Source organism: Watersipora subatra, chromosome 11 (assembly GCF_963576615.1).
Source record: "Watersipora subatra chromosome 11, tzWatSuba1.1, whole genome shotgun sequence".
NCBI classification, from domain to species: Eukaryota; Metazoa; Bryozoa; class Gymnolaemata; order Cheilostomatida; family Watersiporidae; genus Watersipora; species Watersipora subatra.
In genome coordinates this window covers 34452379-34477418 of record NC_088718.1, presented here as the reverse complement: position 1 = coordinate 34477418, position 25040 = coordinate 34452379, and the positions used below count along the sequence as shown (strand labels likewise).

At 34.6% G+C, this 25040-nt stretch overlaps 1 protein-coding gene across 1 annotated transcript; it reads left to right on the top strand.

Annotated features, from left to right (window-relative positions):
• Positions 1–9757: 9757 nt before the first annotated feature.
• On the top strand, positions 9758–24267 carry LOC137408155 (neuropeptide receptor npr-1-like). Its single transcript, XM_068094551.1, has 2 exons — positions 9758–9899; positions 22319–24267. Exon 2 carries the CDS (start codon positions 22324–22326, stop codon positions 23665–23667), a length of 1344 nt encoding a protein of 447 aa, XP_067950652.1. The 5' UTR covers positions 9758–9899; positions 22319–22323; the 3' UTR covers positions 23668–24267.
• The last annotated feature ends 773 nt before the right edge of the window (positions 24268–25040 follow it).

Here is a 25040-nt window from a genome sequence, read left to right as displayed (position 1 = left end):
AATAATAGTTTTTATATCAGAAACTTAATAATTTTCGATATGAAAACTATTAAAAATAATAAGATAATAGATATAATAAAAGTTAGCAATAGTTTTAACTACCAGATAGCAAAATCTATTGCTATCCAGTATCTATTGTTATTATCATTCATTTCTGTTATAAATTAAAAATAAATGAAATTTACTTATGCAGTTTTTTGTTCAAGACCCTACTGGTATGTTTAATATTTACATAAAGAAATTGATATTATATGGAAAATTTGCAACCGCTAGTTTTTTATTAGTACACTTGACAATCTTGCGCGTCGTGAGAGATCATCATGTGTAAATCAGTATATGCATTTTAATACTAATAATAATTATTGTTGTTATTGATATTACTAGAATATGAAATATACTAAGCTAAAAATTTAGTACCTTAAAAACCAAAACTAATGGTTGGTTTTAGAAAGCATATCGATAACTGAAAACAACATGAAAAATGAACAGTTTAAATTTTTTTGTTAGTTTATTTGGTAGAGCATCAGGATATGACAATTTAACTGTTTGGTGGAATTTTTAAGGTAGACTATTTGATAATCGTCACCATTTAAACAGATATTGTCAATCCTATACCCGATGTAATCCTATAATGGCAACTTGTCGCGCATCTGCGATTTTCAGTGTGAGCGATACTGGAACTAAATATCGTCGTATAATAGTCATATAATAAGGTCATTCCATGTCTTTTCACATACACAGGTATTCATGAAATACATGTAAGTGTTTTTGGTTATCATGAACAGAAAGCAATTTATTTTGAAGTTAAAACATACAAATAAATCTTCACCAAAATTGACAAGTTTTTAAAAAAACTATTATAATATTGCAATGTATGGCAAATTGTCTATTTTCAATATCAAATCACACTATTCGGTTATTTTTTTAAATTTCAAAGCTCTAGTATTTGGCATGTTAATTTACATCCTACAAACATTTCCTGCTCAAAAAGTGCTAAACACATACTGTAGATAGTTCAGCATTAAATATTTTTATTTGCGATTTACGCCTGTAGTACAAGCTGTAAGTTTTTAAGCTAGATAGCAATTTTATCATTATATTAGGGTCTACTCCGCATGAATTAATTTTTTATTTCCTTATCTAAAACTCATCTCTTTACCTATTAAATTTTAACACCGGCCGATGCAGTTGAGTGCTATATCGAGGATGAGTCAAACAACAAACCTTCATTCTTGGATTTTAGTAAATTATAGCGTCTGACCGCTGCTAGTAATGCTGAGTTTATACGTTATGCTAATTAAAACTTGTTTTGCTCTCTACATGCAAATCTCATAGAATATCACTAGTACGACATGATACAACATCAGACACTCTGACGACCAGAATCATGATGTTGTCACACGCTTACTCAGTCATGTGAAGGTGCCAAACAAAAGTAGCTGCTAATCTGCATAACTCTGGAATTTCAATCACTTCCATCATCGTCGAGTCATGAATAAATTTTGACTAGATTTAATGAAAAGGAAAGCGAATTGACACCCACGAATAATTCGGAATATTGTTGAAAGTATTAAACACAGAAACTACAGGAACTTTGCAGGCAATAGTGGTTAACTTTGTAACTGAATATTTGCCAAACCATAACAATTCAAACTAAGATTTTAAACATATTTTAAATGATAAAGCACATACATTTTTGTGATCACAGAAGCATTCAAGCAAAATCCATATTAATTAATGAATTTCATTCTTTCATTGTCTGTGTATCATTGCAAACATAAGTGTGTGCGTGTGTGCGTGCGTGTGTGTGCGTGTGCGTGTATGTGTGCATGTGCATGTGCCTGTGTGTATGCCTGTACGTGTACATGTGCCTGTGTGTGTGCGCGCGTAAATGTAAATGTATGCGCATGTGTTTGTTCGTGTGCATGTTTTGTGTGTACCTGTTTGTGTTTGCATGTTTTTGTGTGTATGTGTGTGTGCACACGTGTGTGTTCGTGTGAGTTTCTGTGTGTGTATGTTTGTCAGTGTTTGCATACTTGTGGGTGTGCATGTATGTGTGTTTGTGTGTGTTTGCAAGTTTATGTGTGTATGAGTGTGTACGTGTGTGTGTCTATGTGCATTTGTGTGTTTGTGTGCACGTGTGCATGTGTGTGTGTGTTTGTCTTTATTTGCATGTTTGTGTGTGTTTGTGTGTTTGTGTGTTTGTGTTTGTTTGTGTGTTTGTGTGTGATGCTTGTGTTTGTCTATATATGTTAGTCCCTATAACCACTAAGCTTTTCCAACTTTTTGTGACTAAACTCTTTCAAACTTGGCACGCATATGCCTGTGCCTTCCATCAGGTCGCTAAACATAATCATTTGTTTTCAAACTCATTTCAGTTCCTGGGAACCAGCTTCTTAAACAACCACCTGAAAGTCATCTGTTTAAAAATGGAATAAATCCAATAAATGTCACCACCAGGCTTACTGCTAGTAAAGATTGTAACGCTCAGCCATGTGACTCAACGTTTTTGTCCATAGTTTTGTTACCAGCACATTCCATGTAAATCTAGGGTTATGAATAAGTGCTGCTGGCTGTTTACTACTTTTGAGGTTGCCTCAAATATCTCATCAATGTTTGGTGCGATAACCTAGTGTTTGCAGAGCTGAAAATAGAATACTTATATAGAGGCATTAAAAGGCATTTACTAACATCAGATGATACTAGTGTGTCATGCACACCACAATATCAATTCCTACTACAGATATTGCGGTAAGAAATATACTGCCATATAATGTAACATAGTGTGGCATGTGATATGATACGACCTAAAATAGTGTAATTTACTATAACATAAAACTAGGTGGATGTCTAGAGTTTCACGGACAATAAAATGTTCTTGCACAGAAAATCTCTTTACTCAATGAATTTGAGTAACTTAACTAGTAATTTAAGCTAGTAATTTAAACCTTTATTATAATAAAAGCCATTTCTGTCGGTCTGAGGCCAGCTTGTGCTTATGATTGTGCTTATAATGTGTCACATTACGTGCCATGGTCTCTCACACAATCACCATCTTCAAGCATGCTAGTTGTAAGCATTAGCATTTTCACAAGCACAGCATAAGTATGTGCACAACTATTACACAATATGACAAGAATAGCATAGTGTAGTGGTTAGCTTGTCTGTCAGAACAGAAAATCCCAAGTTCAATTCAAGTGTAATGCAGATTTTTCGTTCCCAGATTTTAATGCTATAAAGGGACATATGAACTGCAGACAGACACTCACACTGATTTATATAGATAATACAAAATGATGTAAGGCTATATGATATGAAACGCTATATGATATTAACATATGATATGTATCATAATTATATATATGCCATTATAGTATGATAGCAGATATAGTGTCATTATGTGATATAGTACGATGTAACTTGACTGCGAAATATAATATAACATAACAAAGAGTATAACATGGTATAATATAATGCCTATCAGCAGATCTTTGATAAGATAAGATAGGTTCCACCCTCGCCCCTTTTCCCTCATTTATGCAGTTGAGGAAAATCTCAGTCTAAGCAACGAGTGCGTTGAGAAAATGCTATTAGAAGTGACCATAGCTAGAACCATTGACTATTTGAACGAAAGTAACTATGTATAATCTCTCAGAGCGTGTAGAAGACAGGGAGATATTTAACTCTACATTTCACACAAGTGATTTTGAAGTTTTCATCACATCTGATCAAGCCATCGATAATACTGTAAATTGTTTCAATTTGACGACCAAAGTCGTTAAAAGTGCTATACTAGCCCTGCCTCAATATTGTTATATTGTATTTTAACTGAGCATTTTAATCATGATCAAGTTTTAATCTTTAAACATCCTGGCGTTCAGATCACTTTAACCGTAAAAAATAATCACAAATGTTAAAAATACTGATACCTTCTGATAAAATCTACTAAAACATTGTTCTAAGTTCATCTTTCAACCTCAAAAAAACTTATTTAGCATTTTATTTTGGTCACGCATGTATAATCCATAAACAAGCCTCAAGTGCTTACTCATCTACACCTAGATCTGAAGGTCATCAACACTCATATAGAAGATTATTTAATGATGAATGGCGTCAGATGGAATGTTTAAGCAATTATGGTTTAATGTCCTTTTAGCACTGTCCTGAAAGGGGTGTTGAACTCTAGACCCCTCATGTGTGTAACCAGCATCCTACGCACTCATGTGACGAGCACATGGTTTCTTTTGTGCACTATTTTTATACTGATAGCTGTCCTGGCTCTTTCACAAAGGCGTCCATAAACATATTTTGGTTTTTATTGTTTAGCTGGTGTTTTTTTATATTCAACACGTGCCCTGGCAACAGTGTACGTAGGCATTAGTGTGACCTGGCAATAGTTTGCTGATAAATCGTAAAGAATAACTATGTGAACAATTATTCCAAAAAGCTGGAAGGTGGTTGATTGGTGCAAAGCTGAATGTACATTTCGATACATCACCTTATTGCTGCAATGAGAATAACTTTGTTCATTTTTCAGTGCTTGCTTGAAGTTAATTACTGGTTCATGGCCTCATCAGTGACTCAGCCAAGAATCTGCTAGTTGGCTAGTTGGCTAGTAGCCAAGAATCTGCTAGTTGGCCCTTAAAAATAAGCTTGCATAAATTTTAATAGATTATATTAAAAAATATTTTATATATATTATAAAAAGTATTTTTTTATCACTTTTGGTTGTTTTTGAGGTCATCTGACTGCCAGGATGCTTCAAGATTAAAAGAAACAAAACTTTATCGCAGTTCAAGCGCTCAGATTCAAGCGAAAGTACGAGAATGACACACTATAGTTGCAAGCTGCATGTTTTGAGTTCGAACCCTGTACAATGCAATTTTTCCTGAACTTCTTGCCATGGCTTGAGACGAGTGAACAACCACAGCTCGTATTATAGTAAATAATTTTCAGTTTACTATACTGTTTCTAAATATTACCTTTAAAATTGTTTATTAATCATGCATTAATATTGTATGAGCTTTTTGTATCAATAACACCTTCCCTTTCTACATGCGTATGTCTTAATCTGCCTATGTCAAATAATTTTCTACTGCTAGTCTGTGTTTGACTTTCCTTTGCAAGAAAATTTGCATTCTTGTGGTCCCGCAGGTGCTAGCTAGATAATATTTGTTATTCCACTGTTGCCAAAATATTGTATCAACAGTGGCCGCAGCGGAACAACACTTGTGTTCTCAGTGTATTATAGTTAATCATAACAAAATCAATAACCTCAAAAACATTCTAATTTTTGGTATTTTTTTGCCAAAAATATTTCCTCATTATATCATCAAGCATATCGGCGGCTAGCAATAGCTACTGAATTGATCATCAAATAAACCCTTTAGGTTTTTCAAACAAAACATTTTTGGTGTATGCCTTCAATATATGCTCTGTGGCATTTTATATTCATACTTTGGTTGGCACAGATGTATTATAATTGCACAGCCTTACTGGAAGAATGCCAGTTTGTAGAGAGTCAATGATCAAGTCATTTCAAAAGGAGCTCTTTGATTAAGCTATGATTCTGCTCACACTCCAGAGGGTTTAATTTGTAAGGGGTTGGACTGATGCACGGGAAGTTTCGAGATCAAATCTTCTGCGGCACAGGTTCTTCATTCCAAGAGTTTAATAGCTATAACCAAACATTCATTAGGTCTTATTTCCTATAACATTCATCTTATTACTGATATTATAAGATAATTACCCAATGAATTTAAGTAACCTAAGCTAGTAACTCACTATAATTATAATAAGAACCGTGTATAACATCGGAAGCCAGCTTGTGATGTTACGTTATGCGTAATGATCTGTAACGCAATCGGGAACTTAGTCTGCTAGTATTTTTTGCAAGCTATGCATAAGTATGTGTCCTATTATATCATAGCATGGCTAGGACAGCGTAGTGGGTTAGCTCACTGGTTTACAAACCTGAAGGTTCCGAGAGCAAATCCAGTACAAAGTGGGTTTTTCGTTCCTAAAACTTTATGGCTATAACTGGACAGACGAATGACAGACAACAGACTGACAAACACTGAGATTTATATACTGTATATAGATTGAGATCCAAAAAGCAATAAACTATTTTATACATAAAGGTAGGTATTTTTTATAATTAATTTTCTTTTTTGATTCGATACTGGAAACATAAGTGCACAAAGAACAAAAATAGTTGATGTTGGAGCCATTATTCAAACGTCAATAAAATTACCTTCTTTTAGTTATAAACATTTGGAAAGTTCAACTTTGGCTTCTAGTTTTAAAACCTTTAGTTTTGTTCACTTTTATATTATATTATCTGTTTCTGTCTTAATTGAGAATGCTTGGATAGTTTCGCAAAATTAAAACTAGCCTCCCAAACTACTTAAACTACCTTAGGAGGTCCTGGTGCTGACCAAGAGCTTCTCTCACCTCTTCACTTCCTGATGCAGAGAAAAGGTACAGCCAACACAATTGAGGGGAATTCCAGGTGCAGGTGCCAATGAAACCTACCATGCAGGAATATAACACTTAAGCTGGACATTATATTAGTGGACATCACATTAGTGGACATCACACTAGTCGACATCACACTAGTGGACATGACTTTTGTGGACATCACATTAGTAGACATGATATTAGTGGACATTATATTAGTGACATCATATTAGTGGACATCACATTAATGCACAGCCCGTTAATGGACAGTACAAGAGATGACAGCACAATTTAGGATGACTGCCAAACAATTTATAGAATAGATCTAAGTTGAAGTTGGTGATACAAACCTTTTGCTATCTTTTTGTTTCTGAGTTCTTAAGCTTGTTTGATATTCTGATTGTTGTCTGCACCCTGTCATGTGACTATCATAGCTGGTGCTTAAAACCAGTCAGACTATGACTAGCTTTTTATGGGCATCTGTTGGAGCTTAACCTATATTCTTCAAAGAAGTTGGAGCAACATAAAACTCTTAGTTTGATGTTAACATGTTTGAGCCTTAACATAAATTTAGGACATTTTTAAAGAAATATAAACGTGTCTGGGCATTGTTGACTTTGAACTGAACGCAAGAGCAATCATGTCTGGCTGCTATTCCTTACTCGAACTAGACTGAAGATTGAACACAGGTCTTTCATGTAAAAGTAGCAGAGTACAATATCCTCAACCTCAATACTTATTAGTCATTATGAGACTCTACTGTAAACAGGCTTTCATGCAGTCTGAGATGATTTTACCTTAACAGATTTCATTAACCATAATGGATTTCAAAACCAGCAAGCCAATGAATAAGTTGGCATTGGTCAAGGCAGCAGTCAAGTCCAGTGGTTAGAGCTCTGACATATGATCAGGTGATCAGTGGTTTGAGTCAAACAAGAATCCTTAGTAGCGTTAGAAAGGGTATCCAACCACAATTGTTCTTGCTTTAAATCACATAAGCAAAAGATCTAAATAAGTCCTATATTAGAAAGAAGACCAGTTGCACTGATGACCTTCAACTAGAAAAGCCGGCAGTAGAAGAATAAGCTACTGTGAATGGTCAAGTAAAAATAGCGATATGGGTCAACCTATAGAAGTGAGAGTGTGATTCTAATATCAACATTTTTAGTGGTGTACCACCAATTTTATACAAATCAATACAAAAAAATTATACATTTTGTAAAGCTGTAATTTCATTGTCGGTACTGTTACTTTTCATTTGCATGTGAGAGATAACATCCTTTCACAGAGGAGATCAACAAAATTACTCGGTTTCGTCATAAGTAAAGATCTTACAAGGTCCAAACATATTGATCATGTTTGTAGGAAGATTTTATCAAACGTTTCTTTTGAGATAATACAGATATTCCATAAACAGAAAGTTGCTAATGTTTTACTTTCTATCACTAGTGTCACATGCTACGAATTTTTGAGCTTCGATGTTGTGGTTTTGATCGTATGAATGAGGAGGATGAATTTACATGATACGCAGGAATGGTCACACCACTCGTAAATAATTATTCGTAGCTGTTGAGTTTACGTGCTACAAAGAAATTGTCGTACAACTCCGCGTTTTTTATATTAGTCTGTTGCGCTTTTATTTACAATGGGGCGCATAGTTTATATTGCGGCTTGCACTCCTAAAATGCGTCTAAGGTCAAGTGTCGATGTCAAAATGTGTAAAAACTTTTCTTTAAATTTCGGAGTTATTGTTTTTTATTCTGAAGATAATATTTTTAAAACACGCGCATTAAAAACAGAGACGCTGTAAAGATGTCACTAATGAAAACGATGAAAATCCAACCTCCGATCACAAAGATTTGTGCAATAACACGAATATCGATGCTTACATGATACGCAGTACTTCGTTGTTGCTACGATGTTTTTAAAAATACCCCCTCCTTGAAATGGAGGTTGGGATCGCTTCAAAGATTTAAAGATTCAACGTTTTAAACTATTTACATGCTCCGAAGATGAAAACTACGACCAAAACTTTGTAGCATGTAACACTAGTGAATTTATGCATTCTCATTTGATCAATGGCACTGATATATGTTTCACAGTCTCATTATCCTGACAGCAGAAAAAAATATTCCTCTTACAGAAATCTATACTAAGATTTGTGTATTAACCATTATGTATTGTAGTTTATTACACTTCCACTAATCGCTTCACAAAATCTTTGAACATATTGCCATATTCTAAACTTGCTCATTTCTGCATCTATATTACAGGTTTCGCGATCGTGCGTAAACTAAGCCCAAAATATTTGTATTTATTTTCTCACGCATATGACAAACAATGTTTACTATTTCATGACACCACCATACCTCATCCGCCATCGTATGGTTTCAGCTTATGAACTTTCGGTTACTGCAACCTACAATTCACTATCCCGATTCTAACTTTTAATAACAATCCAATTTTGTCAATTTTAATCTTGAAATATCCTAGCAGTCAAATCACCTCAAACATCAAAAACAATTGCAATTGTTAGAAAATATCGATACTTTCTAATAAATACTACTCAACGTTTGTCTAAGTTCACCTTTAATGTCAAATTCCACAAACTTTTAGAGTTAAATTCTTTTAAAAGTTTCTAAAATATTTTATTGTACAAATGGCTTTCCAAAGAATCATTTGACTCCAGAATAAATGCCTAAGTCTTTTATTTTGGTCTACTGACTAACTCGAAAGGTCTTTGATCTTGGTCTACTGACTAACTCGAAAGGTCTTTGATCTTGGTCTACTGACTAACTCGAAAGGTCTTTGATCTTGGTCTACTGACTAAATCTAAAGGTTTTGATTAAAAAAGATTCGCATCCTTGCTTAGGATTTTAGCAGTAGAATTAGTTGTCATACTATTGCTGACTAAATACGCAATATGATGAAAAAAACTAACAACTTTGAAAAGTTTGCACACACTTGCTCTATTGTTGATTGTAAAGGAAGTGCTTAGACTACTATCGTAAGAGTGTCCCTGTTACAAAACTTTGTTTCTAAGGGTGCATTCCTGCAAATCATATTAATTTCAATCAAACATTGAAGGAATGTCATAAATGGAAAGGATCAACTTTCATCTCAAAATCTTATTGGATTCTGGTCTAGGCTATGCCACTTTTGCAACGGCTGATTGGTCAAAACAATCAATCATCTTAGATTTCCATCAAACTGTAGCCGTAACCTTTGCACCCTCAGCTAAGTAGAAGAGGCTATTGCTGGAAAGCTGTAATTATTCAGAGTCCTTCATTCTTCGTACAGACATCGTCTGCATATCATCACTCTGAGTAGAATTTATGCATATTTCTCAACCAGATTGTGGGAACGATTTTAATCGCTTAAAGCATAACAGAAACTTTTATCCTTGTTGCAACTCTAAGGAAAACACCGCCTCAAGAAAGGTAAGGACAAACCATATACTCGCCAGTTGATGGAATAAACACAGACATGGGCGTATAGTACGGTTTTAACAGCCCTCATTTTATCAGCATACTTGTATGGATGTCTGTCGGAGCTTATCCAGGTACTTTCAGTTTTAGTAAAAAAAATGGCTGAGGCAACTTAAAATCATTTTAGTTAGCTCCTTGAACTTCTGTAAAAATAAAGAGTATGTAAATTTTATTGAATGCATACATAATAAATTATATGCTGATACACAGCTTAAACTAAAATAAGATGTCCGTAAACAGCAACAGATTAAATAAACAATAATTAATTGGGTCATTTAAAATCTCTGTATCTGAAATGCATTCATTGTATAAATATTTGTACCTGTATTTTCAAAAAATGTTACAGAGCAGACTATTTTATTTTAGTTTAGAGTATAATACTTATACTATAATACTATAATGCAATGTTTAAAAAAATCATTTTATCAATTTGATGGAAAGCAGAAACTTTTATGCTATTGTCCTTAGTCTACCGCTGACCCTAATCTTGTGAAAGTTTTGCTTTTTAAAAGGTTTTTTGTGCCAACAAGCACATATATTATTTCAACTTATTTTAGATTTTTAATAAAGTTTATATATGTAATGATGTCATCACTGGCATTTGCGTTAACTATCATAAAAATTTAGTCATTTAAGTATTTACATATTTTCTTTAAAAAAACGTTTGGCAGCTAGTAAAACAGTATTTATCATGTGGCTGATCCATAACAACATACCATAATTATTCAAATGTACATGGACATTAAAATAAAATAAACTAGATAAAATTATTACTAGATTCTTTACTTTGTTTAAAAAGCTGTGACATCTGAAAAGAATTTGGATGCCGTATGTTGGAAACTAATTTGTATTTTGAGACAAACGTTAGCTCAAATTTCACATATATATTAATATATCCCACTTTGTCATCGTGTATGTCTGTCTGTCATTGTGTATGTCTGTCTGTTAGTTCACCTAAACGCTTTGCATTTCTAAATGTTACTGACCGATTTCATCCAAACTTCCTATGCATATGCTCTGTGCCTTCTGCCAGATTGCTAAAAGATATTTGGTTTTAAAACTCCATCTGGTTTTTTGAGAATCAGCCTTAACAACAACAACCTGCATCAGATCTGATAAAGAAGGAAAAAATCCTTGGCATAATCAAGCTTATGGCTAGTATTTTTGAAACTGTATTTGTTATTTTAAAAAAGACAGCATTATATTGTAATCTGTTTTTTTTATTATATAGTAATACACCATTCATTTTAGCGGACGCTACGCTGCACTAAAATAAACTTCATTTTACCATACTACCACATGTTGTGTTTTATAAATATTGTATTAGATATAAATTTGGCTTACCCAAATAACATAGATTATCTGGCACTATATAAAATTATATAACATATGGCATTATGTAACACGATTATCTGGCTATAGGCATTAAAGTTATATAAAAGAGATGAAGTACACTATTATTATTATGGTTGCTAATATTTGGTACAAAAAATAAAAACGTCTGATTAAATCTTTGAAGTCTGCAACAACTGTGTTAATTACAAAAAAAAGTGGAAAATGTTGGTCTGACAGCCTAGAAAATGGTTGGTGTTTGTCTACAATTGATAGTGTTTTTGCTCAAATATCCAGAACTTCCGCGTTTAACTAATGTGTATGCCATAAAAATATTTATGCTTCTAGTAATGACTACTGGCTATTATATAGAGCTTGTAATCCTAACTACTGACTAGTGTACAGAGTTTGTACTTCTGATTAGTAAACAGAGCTTGTATTCCCAACTACTGACTAGTGTACAGAGTTTATACTCCTAACTACTGACTAGTATAAAGAGCTTGTATTCCTAACTACTGACTAGTGTACAGAGCTTGTACTCCTAACTACTGACTAGTGTACAGAACTTGTACTCCTAACTACTGACTACTATACAGAGCTTGTATTCCTAACTACTGACTAGTGTACAGAACTTGTACTTTTAACTACTGACTAGTGTACAGAGCTTGTACTACTAACTACTGATTAGTATACAGAGATTTTGCTCCTAACTGTATACAGAACTTGTATACAGAACTTGTATTACACACTATGAACTGTTATGCAGATACAAAAAACTGCATCGTTTTTACACGTCTGGGTTGCAACTACAATGTTTGGTGATGTTGCATGTGAGGTTTTTACTTAATACTAACCAACAGACTGGCAGGTTGAATAATCTAGATGGAGTTTTATAAGCCATCCAGCTTTTCTCACAATTCCCTTTTGTTTATGTCATCGTCTGACAACGACTTTAATTTGCTCATGTAAGGTAGCTTGTGCTGTCAGTTTGAGTTCATGGAGGGGCAATAAACATCTAGCTAAGTGAGAAACGTTACTTTAAGAGTGATGTAATGTGATTAAGCTAAAAGCTTAAATAAACAATTGCTTATATAACGAAAATTATCACAGACTAATTTAACAGCCCAGTGTAGTTATAAAACTTTCAAATTGTAACAATGTGTTACAGTATTACTATCATGCATGCGATTGCTTTCGTGTGAAAATCTCTCTTATTGCTCAATCATTAAGTTGCTTGGGTTGAAGGGATTTAAGCATTTTTAACAGAATTAACTTTGCTTTTTACACCCACAATCATTGCGCCAGTATTGTCGTTCATTTTCTGGTCATTTTCACTCATTTACGCAACTTAAATATAGAACTATTTTAGCACTTTTTCAAATGGTATGTTAGCTATAATTAGTGAATGCTACTTGATGGCTACATTGCGAAAGGGGTTATCTTGCTAAGAGAGAAGTTGGTATCTTCTACCAGCATATTTATAACTCATGTGCTTCCTGCGGTTTAAATTTACTGGTAAATTAGTGTCAGTATTAGTACTTTCACTCGGCGCTGTCTGTCACTTTAGAGTGCATTTACAACAATTTTGATTAAAAAATCATTGACACCCAGCTGAGTGCCCACAAAAAAGTGGGGCAATAAGGAATGCTGATTTATAGCCGCTTGTAATATAGACATGGTGTTGCACAACAGATTAGTTGTTAGCCTTTGATCTCAAATTATAATTGTTCTGTCAATTAGTATCACTCATAACTGCTTTGAAAACAAAAGTAAACTGTACATACCTACAATCTTTACTATGATAAAATTTGTGGCCATCCGTCCGTTTGTCCGTTTGTCCATTCGTCCGTCTGTTCAAAGCCATGCTGAAAGCGTCAAAAAAAGATTATACCGCATGGGAATCAAACCCAAATATTCAAATTCCCCGCAAAGCGTGTTATCACTTGAAGCACTCAACCACCTCAGATTAAGGTGGTCTTTAGACCTAAGAATAATTGTGCACACGGTTATAACATGTGATGATCTCTCATGGCACATAGAACTGCTAGCGTAATAGCCTTTAATAAGAGTCGTGTTCGTCCTGTCTGAAGCCATGGCTATAGGTTCAGAAAAACAACTGCATCATACAAGATTCGAACTCGCATATTTATCTTTCTTGCCCTACGCACTACCATTTTTATTGATCATTTACCTTCCAAAATGCTGGAGTTATTTATTATGCACATACTGTGTTTTATCGGCACACCTGACAGTCTCTCGCATCACACCAGACTGTCTGGGTACTAGCGTGTAACAATAGTGTGGTTATAAGCAGCTTCTGCAACTGTTAATCCCTCATTAAGCATCTGGCTTAGTAGGATTATCAATATGGGTGAAATATGTTTTGTTAGTAAATTGATAGTGAAAATTCACTCACTCATTCTTAGAACCAATAAAGAGCGTTTCGGCTATTTGCTAATCTACATCATATTCCACATTTTTGTTCCACTGAATGATCTTTCCAGATCTTTGCAGCTCGATACTTTATGACAAATGTTTATTTCACGTAAATTATAGACTTCAAGCTCCTTAATGGTTTGCGTCCTCATGTTTTACATGACAGTTACAAATTTTTATTAGTAGCTGTCATGTACTTGTTATTTTTATTTGAAATATTCTTTTCAGTGGATGTGATATGAACCAATCGCACACAACCTTCAATGATTATTTAGAAAATATAATTGCTAGCTCTTTTAACAATCTTTCACCTAATTTCCATTCCCTTAGCAGAGAAAGGATATTTCAAGCACCACAAAAACGATTTATTTGATTTGCCGAACTAGCTATTTTTATTTTTCATTTATGGCATAATTTGGAAAACACTACTGCTTGAAATAATATTATTACCAATAAAGTAATATAATAATTGCTTAGACGCCCGATACATAGGCAAAGCTTTGCTAGTTGGGGATAAAATATGGTTCTAAAGCCATCTGCCGGCAAAATATGCAATATATATGATATATATTTCACATATATGATGCGGGAATATAATATAATATATTATTTCTAAAATTAATATATATTATATTTCATATTATAAATAATATATATATATTTCTTTATCTTATATTTAAGATAAAGAAATATATAAGAAGATAAAGAAAAAAGTGGGCCAAAATATGAAACAAACAAACAGGCCAAAATATGAAAGGATTTTTGATGTATCTACAAAAATCTTTCAAAGGCAAAAGCAAAATTTCTGCCAAAAGAACATTCGTAGTTTGAAAATTTCATGTAGAGTCTTTCACAAGTAGAGGTTCCATTGTATTTACTTTGAATGTATAGAAACTTTTAAAGATGTTCAAACAACTATTGATGTACATATATCACCAAGCAAAATTTGACTTACAAGTCTGAAGCAGCATTCTTATACAACAGGCGTTTTCTTTTTTGATAAAATTTGTATTTACGTATAACTATGTAGGTAATAAAAAACAGCAAATAGCAACTTGAGCATTCATCTTAGGCTTGCAAGAAGCCAGTCAATATGCAAGATTTTTTCATTTCAGTCAGCCAGCCATCAGGTGAATGTTTCTAGAGGTAGAACGAGACAGGTTTTTTAAGCTCGAGACGAGACTCGAGACACTGTCTTGTAAAAATTCGAGACTCGAGACACGAGACAGTAAAATAATGAGCATTTGGTGATGATTTCACTACACAAGTACTAGCTACTTGGTATATATAAAATTAATCAAACTCTTTTTAAATTGAATTTTCACCTGGTGTAAACGATTTAAATACAACATTTTAATAGTGATATGCATGTAGTTTTTGTAAACAAAAGTGACACAAACAGCTCTAAAATACCGAAGTTATATATTCTAAGAATTTTGAACTTGATTGATCATAATTATTATCAACATATTGCTTTGTACATGTATATTTTTACCATCTATTGAATAGTTCTTACTTTTTAATGTAATGAAACCGATAGCCGTCGCTCTACAAAGAAATACCGCGACTAAAAGAACACACAATAACACTTTCATTCTTATCGTTTCATTAATGTTAAGTTTTGTTTGTGTATTAGCTGTAGTATGTGAATTATATTTAAATTGCACTCATGAAATTATATTAATTACTGTATACATGCACGTGTATGTTCTTATATTGAACTAACAAAACGTCATTGTTAACCAAACACGGACTATGGTCGACACGGCCTTTCGTTCGTTTCTCCGTGTCCGGGCAAGTTTTACCCGCAATTGTTAGTATATACGTAGAAAAGGCCCGAATTTTATGAAGGGCAGCTGGCGTTTAGACACGATACGATAAAATACAGACATTTTACCCGCAAAACACTAATTTATTAAATTGGATTATCCGAAGAGCAATTAGATACGACCCGGTATCTGTTTTAAGGACACAGAACCGAACTAAAAAATAACAGGGCCTTTGTCTGGACTACATGATTAGACTCAGTGGCCAACATAATCAGTAGCAACAGGTAGTAACGGACCAGGTATAACTTTAAAGGCAGTTGCCCGCAATCCATTACAATATATGGAGTTGTTGCTACCGCAAGAAGCCATGTTTTAACAACCGTGCGCAGGCGCTCTAGTTCTATTTCCTGTCTCGAGTTTGGCAATAGTTAAGTCGAGACGAGACCGATACGAGACGAGACAGGTCGATACTCGAGATGTCTCGTGTCTCGTTCCACCTCTAAATGTTTCAGTGCTTGGTTCTTAGGAATCAGAAAAAGCTTTAAAATCAAATAATTTTAGCAACCTGGTGGAAGGCATGAAGCACATGTGTGTAAAGTTTAGACAAAATTGACTAAAAAATGTGAAAACATGTTGTGTTTACGCATACTAACAGACACCCAATGATAAAGGGAGATTTATTAATATGGCTCTGAATGAATATACTATGAAATAATACATGTTTCATATACATTAATATAATATACATGAAATAATATATTATGCTTAAATCAAAGAATAGTTTTTGCAGTAGCTCATTGTCAATAAGCTTTTGAAGCAAATACTACATAACTAAGCAAGGATTGTCCGTAGATTATGGATTTTTGTTGCACAGTCGGAGCCCCTCTCCCCCCCCCCCTCTCCCCTTTAAGTCTAACTAGGTGCAAGCATTTTGGGAAGGGTTAACAAAAGAGAGCAAGTTTCAATCTATTTAAATGACTGTTTATCATTTTTCAAAAAGGAAATGTCTTTCACTTTCCCCAGACATTCCAGGAAACAGTTTTATTACCAATCAATCACACTTCTGTATAATATCCTCATTACACCGGAATGAATGAAGTCTGTACAGAATATATACATGGACAATACATTTATAAGACAGGGGCATCTCGTCTGATATACATTTGAAGTTTAGATACAACCTATCCGGTGCTATTGTTGAGATGAAACATATTCTGAGAAACAGCAGTGAGCTGAAAACCGACAGCAAGTGTGCATTAATAATGAACTTATAACTAATTCAGCTGTCATGCTGAGGGGATTTGTAAAAAACCTTTTCAACACTTTTTGCATAAGCTAATGTATTTTCTTACAAGAAGGTAACACAACTAATTTTTTTGCTAAATATTTGTCATAATGTGTATTTGCAATACCATATTTAATTAGCGGATGTCTGACATTTAAAAAAATGGGCAGTTTTTTGTTGCAAGCATCCTTACAAGTAGTCATTGTAAAGCATCAAAGGTTCTCACTATGGCTAGTAGATGTACCACATGTGGCCCCAAAAATGTTTCTACCAAATGCTGGTGAGGATGCCAAAACAAGGTTCATGAAAACTTGTTGCGTTTGCTTCTCGTCACCAATCAAATTTGCTTGCTGCCTATAAAAATTTGGTCAGTCAGAAAGAAATCAAACTTGCTGGAACATAAAATTATTTTATTTTTTGTGAGACCGCAATCTTTTGAAAAGAAAATTTTTTTGTAAGCTCTGTGATGTCTTTCTTAAGCATTGACAAATGCCAGAATAATAGCTATTAGTGGTCATGCCAATGCCGTTTCAGGGTCAGTAAATTTTCCAATAATTCAAAGCCATCCAGCATATGAAAATTGATTATACCGAATGGGAATCTAACCCAAATATTCAGCCTCTCAGACGAGCATGCTACCATCTGCACCACTTGACACCCCTTCTACATCTAAAGCTATGTTCACATCAGCTGATTTAATGCCAATTGTCTTAATGACTTGGCCCACTGGCCAAAAATTGCCTTGTGTGAAAAGAGCAAGTGAGCCCGAGACCAATTTTGTCCAAAGAGAAAATTTAGAAAATCGTCTAGAAGGTAAACCATTCTAGACCGATTTTTACTTTTTTGTAGCCAATGAAATTGCCGTTCACAGCAAATATTACATTGTTAGTTAAAGTGAATGCTATGTTTGTTTTACATATGCATATTTTATCTGCCCATTTTCTTCCCAATTTTTATGGGCTTCAAACGGGAGTAATAATTATGTTTCTCAAGTAATAACTATAGCGCCCTGAAGGGTGCTTTCAACAGAATTATCATCTGCACTCAATTATTATTGCAACGACATACTAATTAAAGCATGTTTTAATTAGTATGTTATTGCTATAACAATTGAAGCATAGGCTGTTAGCAAAATACTTTCCTCCCTGTAGTTATCCCTTATTAGATTGCCATCTCCATTATGAGTGATGAGCTGAGCAAAATAATTGGTAAATTGCTAAAACGCTCATGAGAAACTTTGTAGAAAACAGCCTGCAAAATGTGAACTTTGAGCCACTAAAAATATATCAGCTAAAGTTATCTGACCCCGCAAATAAAAACGGCAAAATGGCCCACTCTCGGCCCATACTCGTCTTGGTGAGAAACGGAAATGTTGGAAAGATAACTCCTGTAAAATTATTCAGAGATGGGCCACAATTACTCGGTTTGTAAATCGGCTAGTTTGAACGCAGCTTAAGAATAACTGTGCTCATAGTTATTACACTTGTCGATCTCTCACAGTGCAAAATACAGCCAACGTATTAGGCTTAAAAACTATATCACAATAATCAAGTCAACCAGATTTCCCTTCATCTCTGCTGGTATAAAGTCAGTCCTTGGCTACGCTTCTTTGTTGACAGGATCAATATGTAAAATTATATCAGACGAGGCATTTCAACCATATTTCTGGTTTATGAGTTCATCCATTTTTGGCATAAACAGAGACTTAATGCAACGAGCACAAAACAGCCAGTTATAAGTTCATGAATAATAGTGTCATATATTATCACCTGCCAGTTTTTTCTGCAATACATTACAGGCTGTTAGCTATATTTACCAAACTTTTGCAACAGAGTTTTTCAAAGCTAATCCTGCTTGAGAACCCTGGATTTCCTCAGTATTAAGCCGTCATTTAGAATTTATGGGAAGGGGCTGGTAATAGTGTTGCGTACAATAGTTTGCTATGCGGGTATGACTCACAGGTAGATTAGAGTAATGAAAATAGTTAATAATAAGCCTAATCCTCACATTTGTTACATAATTTTAGTTAATCTGTATTAAAGTCCAGCACCCCACGCTTTCCCTCTATTCACAGAACTAGGTCAAACCACCTAGGTTATTTCTGTAGTTCTCTTCGTACTCTTGATTGCTACAATGAATGTGTGATGGGAGTGGGTGTATATGTACTGAACCTTATTCTTATCAAGGCTCTGTTGGAGTGGCTTTGGCAAGCTTAGCAGGTGATAATATATGACACTATTTATGAACTAAATGCTGGTTCGCACTATATCGCCATATGACGGCGTTTTCCTTTCGGAGTTCATCGTCGATTATGTAAACTGTAAACCGATGGCATCGACAAAGCAACGCGAATACGTAGGGAAAGTTTGCAGCTGTCAAACTTTCCCGATAGTTCGCCGAGCATCGATGACAGCCTGTACAATGTAAACTGTTTCGGTGATAGCAATTTGAGGTTGCAGATAACGTGATTTATTTATCTCCATTTATGATAGTTGCTGCATGACTAGTATTTGATTCAAGTATGCAAAAACAAAGAAGTTCCTTCTCGAAAATTAAAAAAACTGAAAACACTACGTAATGGAGCATTTGCTGATGCTAACGCGGATGGGTTTGTGATAGTGTGAACATTGTATTATCAACAACCACCGAAGTATTGTGGTATCAACATCGAGATACGGCGATAAAGTGTGAACCATTCTTTAGAGACAGCTGTTTTGTACTTGTTGCATTAAGGCAACATTCATTCCAAAATTTGGTGTACTCAAAGTCAAAAAACAGAAATTTGGTTGAAAATCTTTTGTGATATAATTTTTACCATAATAAAAGCCGTGTTTGTCCACCCAAAGTCACGCAAACAGCTTGAGGAAAAAAAACTCTAGTGCATGAGAATTGAACTAAGATACATGTATTTAAATTTCCAGTTAAGCACTCTACCAACTGCCTCACTCCATCATCTTGCTGTATCATGGAATACTTATGCACATAGTTATTACACAAGATGATCTCTCACGACGCACGGGACTGACAGCGGACTAATTTTATCCATCATTGTAATAATACAGTAAAATACAGAGTAAGAGTATAGAAAAATAAGTAAGCAAATTAAGAGTACTAGTATAGCAAAATAGGGCCACAGTTTTTTGATAGCTTTTTTACCAAGGTAATGCTAACTTGCATCACAACAAAATGATCGCTGACTTCTATTAACACGTTACGCAACTTCAAATGCCGCCATATTTATTTTGTACATCAGTCATTATCAGATAAAGTAGACAACTTCACAAGCTCATCACGTCAACTCTGTGGAGTCCTTAAAGATTAACGTACACAAAATTTTAGTAGATTTTATCAAAAGGTATCGGTATTTTTCTAACATTTGTGATTTTTATGTATGAGGTAATCTTACCGTCAAGATGTTTCAAGATTTAAATTGATAAAACTTGATCGCAGTTAAAATGTTCGGAAGAAAAATATGTGCCCAGATATCCTCAAAAATGACGTCAATAGCCGTGCTTCCTGTTTATACATAAGCTTACACAGCAATTACTGAAAAGCAATGGGACAACTTCTCACCAACCTCGTATTTTTAAACCATTTGAGACATCTATGGCAACATTTCTGAGGCTATATTTGAAGTGTTATTCTAACCATCAAATATAAAATAAAGTATACTGTAGTCAATAGAGATGTGTAACAGTACAGCTTGAACACAATTGCTGATGTCATAACGAGAGGGGCAAACAGGAAACATGATTACTGACGCCATTTTAGAGAAGTCTTTTGTTTCTGAGCAATTTGACTGCGATCAAGTTTTACCAATTTTAATCTTGAATTACCATTGCAGTCAGACCACCTAAAACAACAAACAAAATTTCAAATGACAATAAAATATCTATACTTTATGATAAAACCTTTTAGATTTTGACATGATCACACTTTCGAATGTGACTAATTAGTGTCAAATTATCTTTACCTCTTTTACTGAACAAAATCAATAGATTTATAAGGTTGATTTTTCTAATTCATTCATTTATTCAAAAATCAGCAGACTGCTTACTCGCTGACTGCTACCTTGCTGATTTGTCAGGAGGAAAACTTTAAGGTTATATGCCCATGCTGTTATGACCAGTTGAACTTCATAGCAGAAACCTGTTGTTCTAGCTCAGGTGCTACAGACCACAAGTCCCTGGTTCTTTTCAATGATGGTCTTTCAAAACATGGTTCTGTTAATAGGGCCGCATGAAAACATAAAAAGCTCAAATGTTTAAAAAAGTGTGTGTCACTTAATTTTTGAAAAATGATAACTTGTTGATCCCTAAAGTGATTTCCTGTGAGCAATCATTTGATGAACAAAAGAATGAATAAAAAAATTTAATCTTCTATAAGTGGTGTGCAGTTTAGGGAGAGGTTAGTGCGATGGCATACAATGGGTAGGTCAATCCTTTGTTTTTTCGTGACGTCATTTTATCGTTGTCGGCCATCTTTATAGACAATTTTTTCGTTAGAAACTTGTAGATTTTGCAATGATAATTTGAAAACGATGTTTTTGTTTGCAATTTTTTATTATAGTATCAAAACAACATCAAAAAGTACTAATAAATCAAAGAAAGATGATCGTTTTCTACAAAAATGGCGGCTTTTTCGTGAACAAGCGCATGTGCAAACGACTTAATGACGTCAAAAAAAACGATGGATAGTTCAAATCACAGAAGGACCGCTGGAAGTGTTTAGAAAGGCATCCAGCTACAATTGCTCCTAGGTCAAAATCTCATGAGAAATTGGTCAAAACTTATTCTGCATCAGACTATACCGTTTTTGATGAAGACTTTTAAATGGGAAAAGCCAAGAGTGTTCAAAGCAATGTGTTATAATCGCTAGTGAGTCTGTTTAGAAACATATGATTTAATTGCTAACGAGCTCGTTTAAACTGTGGTTTTTGATTTCTAGCGATTTCAATTAAACTGTGTTTTAATTGTTAACAAATCCAGTGTAATAGACGGAAAATAATAGATCTTTTTGAAAAAGCGCTGTTTCCTGTTACAATAAAATTTAGTCAGCTCACTGAAAATATAGCTATAGTTAGGCTATAGTTGCGGTGTAGTATACTTCTAATTTTGTTCGAGAGATGGAATAATAAATCTTGTTGCTTCTTCACTCCTCATTCCCACTTTCTTTCTCTTAAACTCAACCCTTAGCTTCAGAGTCCCTGGTTAGGTGCATGGAAGGTGCATTAGTTTATAATCATTGTCAACACAACACGTAGTACCTATGTAACAAAGACAGCACAAAAAATCAGCGAGTCAAACCGGAAAACTCATTCAATCGGAAGCATCGCTTTTCTAATAGGATCTATAAATTTCCGTAATAGACCAGTCGTGTCAACATCTCACAGTCTATACCTCCTTGTATAATTAGTGTTCATGTGTTGTCTGCCTTATCTTGGCATTCCAGCATCCAATCTTGTGTAAAAGTTATCGTCACATGTATGTTTAATCCTTGAATATTGATAGCTCATGTTATATTAATATATGCTTTTGCTTTTATTACAGAAGCTATGGACTCTAACAGTTTTACCCCTTCACAGCTAGTACAGACTACTAGCCCTGAAAATTTCTTCTATAAAGATAACATTACTAGCAACTTTGACCTGGACAAGTGCGCGGACCATCATAAAGAAATCTTATGCGGTTTCACGTCAAAAATGATCGACCAGCAAAGTGAAGCTATTGATTTTAGCGACATGTCACAGGCAGGCTGGATCTGGGCAAGCTTTGGGTTTTTTGCTCCGTTGTGCTTTTTTGGCATTATCGGTAATGTCATCACAATAATAATGTTTGCCAAGTTTATAAAAAAGACAACAACTTCAATTTTCATTTTGTCACTCGCTGTTGTGGATCTTCTCGTCTGCTCTATAACGATGCCAATCTGGCTTTACGAACTCTTCTATGAAGATCACGGATCGGAGTTTGCTTGCAAATTTGATAAACTTATTTACCTTCTGTCTATACCCCTTTCTGGAGCAATTCTGTTGGTCATTGCAATTGACCGATTCATTCTTGTGTTTATGGTTAAGGGGACAGTCATCACAAAGTTTCGAGCAAAGATGATTTTATTTTTTCTGTCTCTTGCATGCCTAGCCATTGCGCTGCCACAAGCGCTGTCTTTTTCTGTCTACAGCCCGATTGAGAAGCAACTTTTATCACAGTTTTGTGAAGGTGAAATACGATGCAATACACTTGTATGTCATCCAACAACTGAGATAATGTCAATTGAGATCTGGTATGCTCTCTGGGAAGGCCTCATAATATCGTTTCTAATAATGGCGATCATTTTCACCACGCTTTACTCTTTAATATTTGGTAAAGTCTACAGTCTACATCGCAAAATGAAAATGTGGAATCACAACAAACCAACATCGGCCACAACAAATGTTGTAACTTCATCCGATGCTACCGCCTCCCCTCCAAGTTCAGGCACAGAGCTTAGTTCTGAAGTTATGATAGAAACAAGCAACCTATCAAGTGGAGTCACTACTCGAACAGTTAAGAGTGGGAGGAAAAAGCGTCTGCCACACTTGCATACAGCCATTACGCTTTTTCTCATAACTTTGTTTTTCATTTTAGCCTATGCACCTCTCATTATCATGATGTTCACCGGGGCGTGTGAAGGAGATTCCGACAATAAATTTGACGATGTGTGTGGAAGAAACGACTATCGACAGTTTATCTGGCACTTTTATTTTATCAACCATGTGACTAATCCAGTTATCTATGCGTTTATGAATCCTCGATTTCGAGATGCAATACGCGTGTGCTGTTTGTCTTTGAGGGGCAAGAAAAACCTGCATCAGAGTGCCACTAAATCAACATCAGCTCCTTCCGACAGCACTCGCCTTTAGACATTTCCACTCTACATAATTTTATGATGCGATACGCCTGTGCTGTTGATCTTTGAGAGGCAAGAAAAACCTGCATCAGAGTGCCACTAGATCAACATCAGCTCCTTCTAGCAGCACCCGCTTTTAGACGTTTCCACTCTACATAATTTTAAGATGCGATACGCATGTGCCATTCGTCTTTGAGAAGCAAGAAAAACCTACATCAGAGTGTGACTAGATGAACATCAGCTCCTTCCGACAGCACTCGCCTTTCGACGTTTCCACTCTACATAAGTTGCGACACAATCCATTCATTATTACTATGTTTTATTGTTATCCTTTTTAAATATTTTGTTTCTCTTGCAGTTTATTGTTGTTACTGTCTTTGGTTGCTATTTTTGTTTTATTTTAACTTATTATTTAGCTTTTCCCTAATATGCTCGCAGAACATTTGTAAAACTTGTTCTAATTAATATCAACGTTTTATTTCAATTTGCTATAAAGTTGTGAAGCTTTCCTACAGAGGTGGCTTTTAACACATATCTATGCTATCTTACATTTAGGATGTATTTAAGTTCAATAGTTCCGCTGAATAAATTTTATACTTTTCGCTTTTGATAACTAACTGTTGTACTTCTATAGAATATTCCTTGCTGCTGATATGCTCAAATAACTGTCTCAAACTACAAACACTTTCTGTCTAGATCCATTTGAGGGACTATTATTTACAGACACGGGATTTGTAAGGCTTGTCGGAATATTTACACGCTAAGTACATAACATTCACATAAATATACTTTCAAAAAACGAATACAGTCGGATTTAAAGTCAGCTTAATATTTCTGCAAGGCTTCATACAGAAGAATTTGCTATTGTCTATATAAACAAGACACTTTCATAAAATATAACATTGAGAAACGATCCACCGAATTTGGTTTGCCTAAAAAGGACATGAAAGCTCAAAACAAAGTATACTAGATCAATCTGATAAAAGTTAGTCTTTGTAACATAAAAAGGAAAATTACTCCACATAATACTTTGTTATGAGAAGTTTTTGTGATTGGCTGGGTAGAGAAGTTTTTGTGATTGGCTGGGTAGTTTGAAACACTGGATGCTGACCATGTGGAGTTTGGCTCATGAACCTAATTATTCTTTCAGGTAGGAAGCAAGACACAATCATACCTGTTTTGTAAACATACTTTTTGTTTTGCATGGTGCTAAAAAACAGCAGGAGCAAACAACTCTCCAATGAAGTTCTTCACAATAATAGGCCATGCATTGTGTATAACACACTGCCATGTTACTCAATTTTAAAACTTATTTCAGCGCCACCAAATGCTCACTTTTTAAGCCATTCAGTGCTTTGCTGTATACAAGACCACAAAGGAATGATT

Excerpts from the sequence above, each read along its gene's own strand:
- LOC137408155 (XM_068094551.1), top strand. The coding sequence starts at position 22,324 with ATGGACTCTAACAGTTTTACCCCTTCACAGCTAGTACAGACTACTAGC.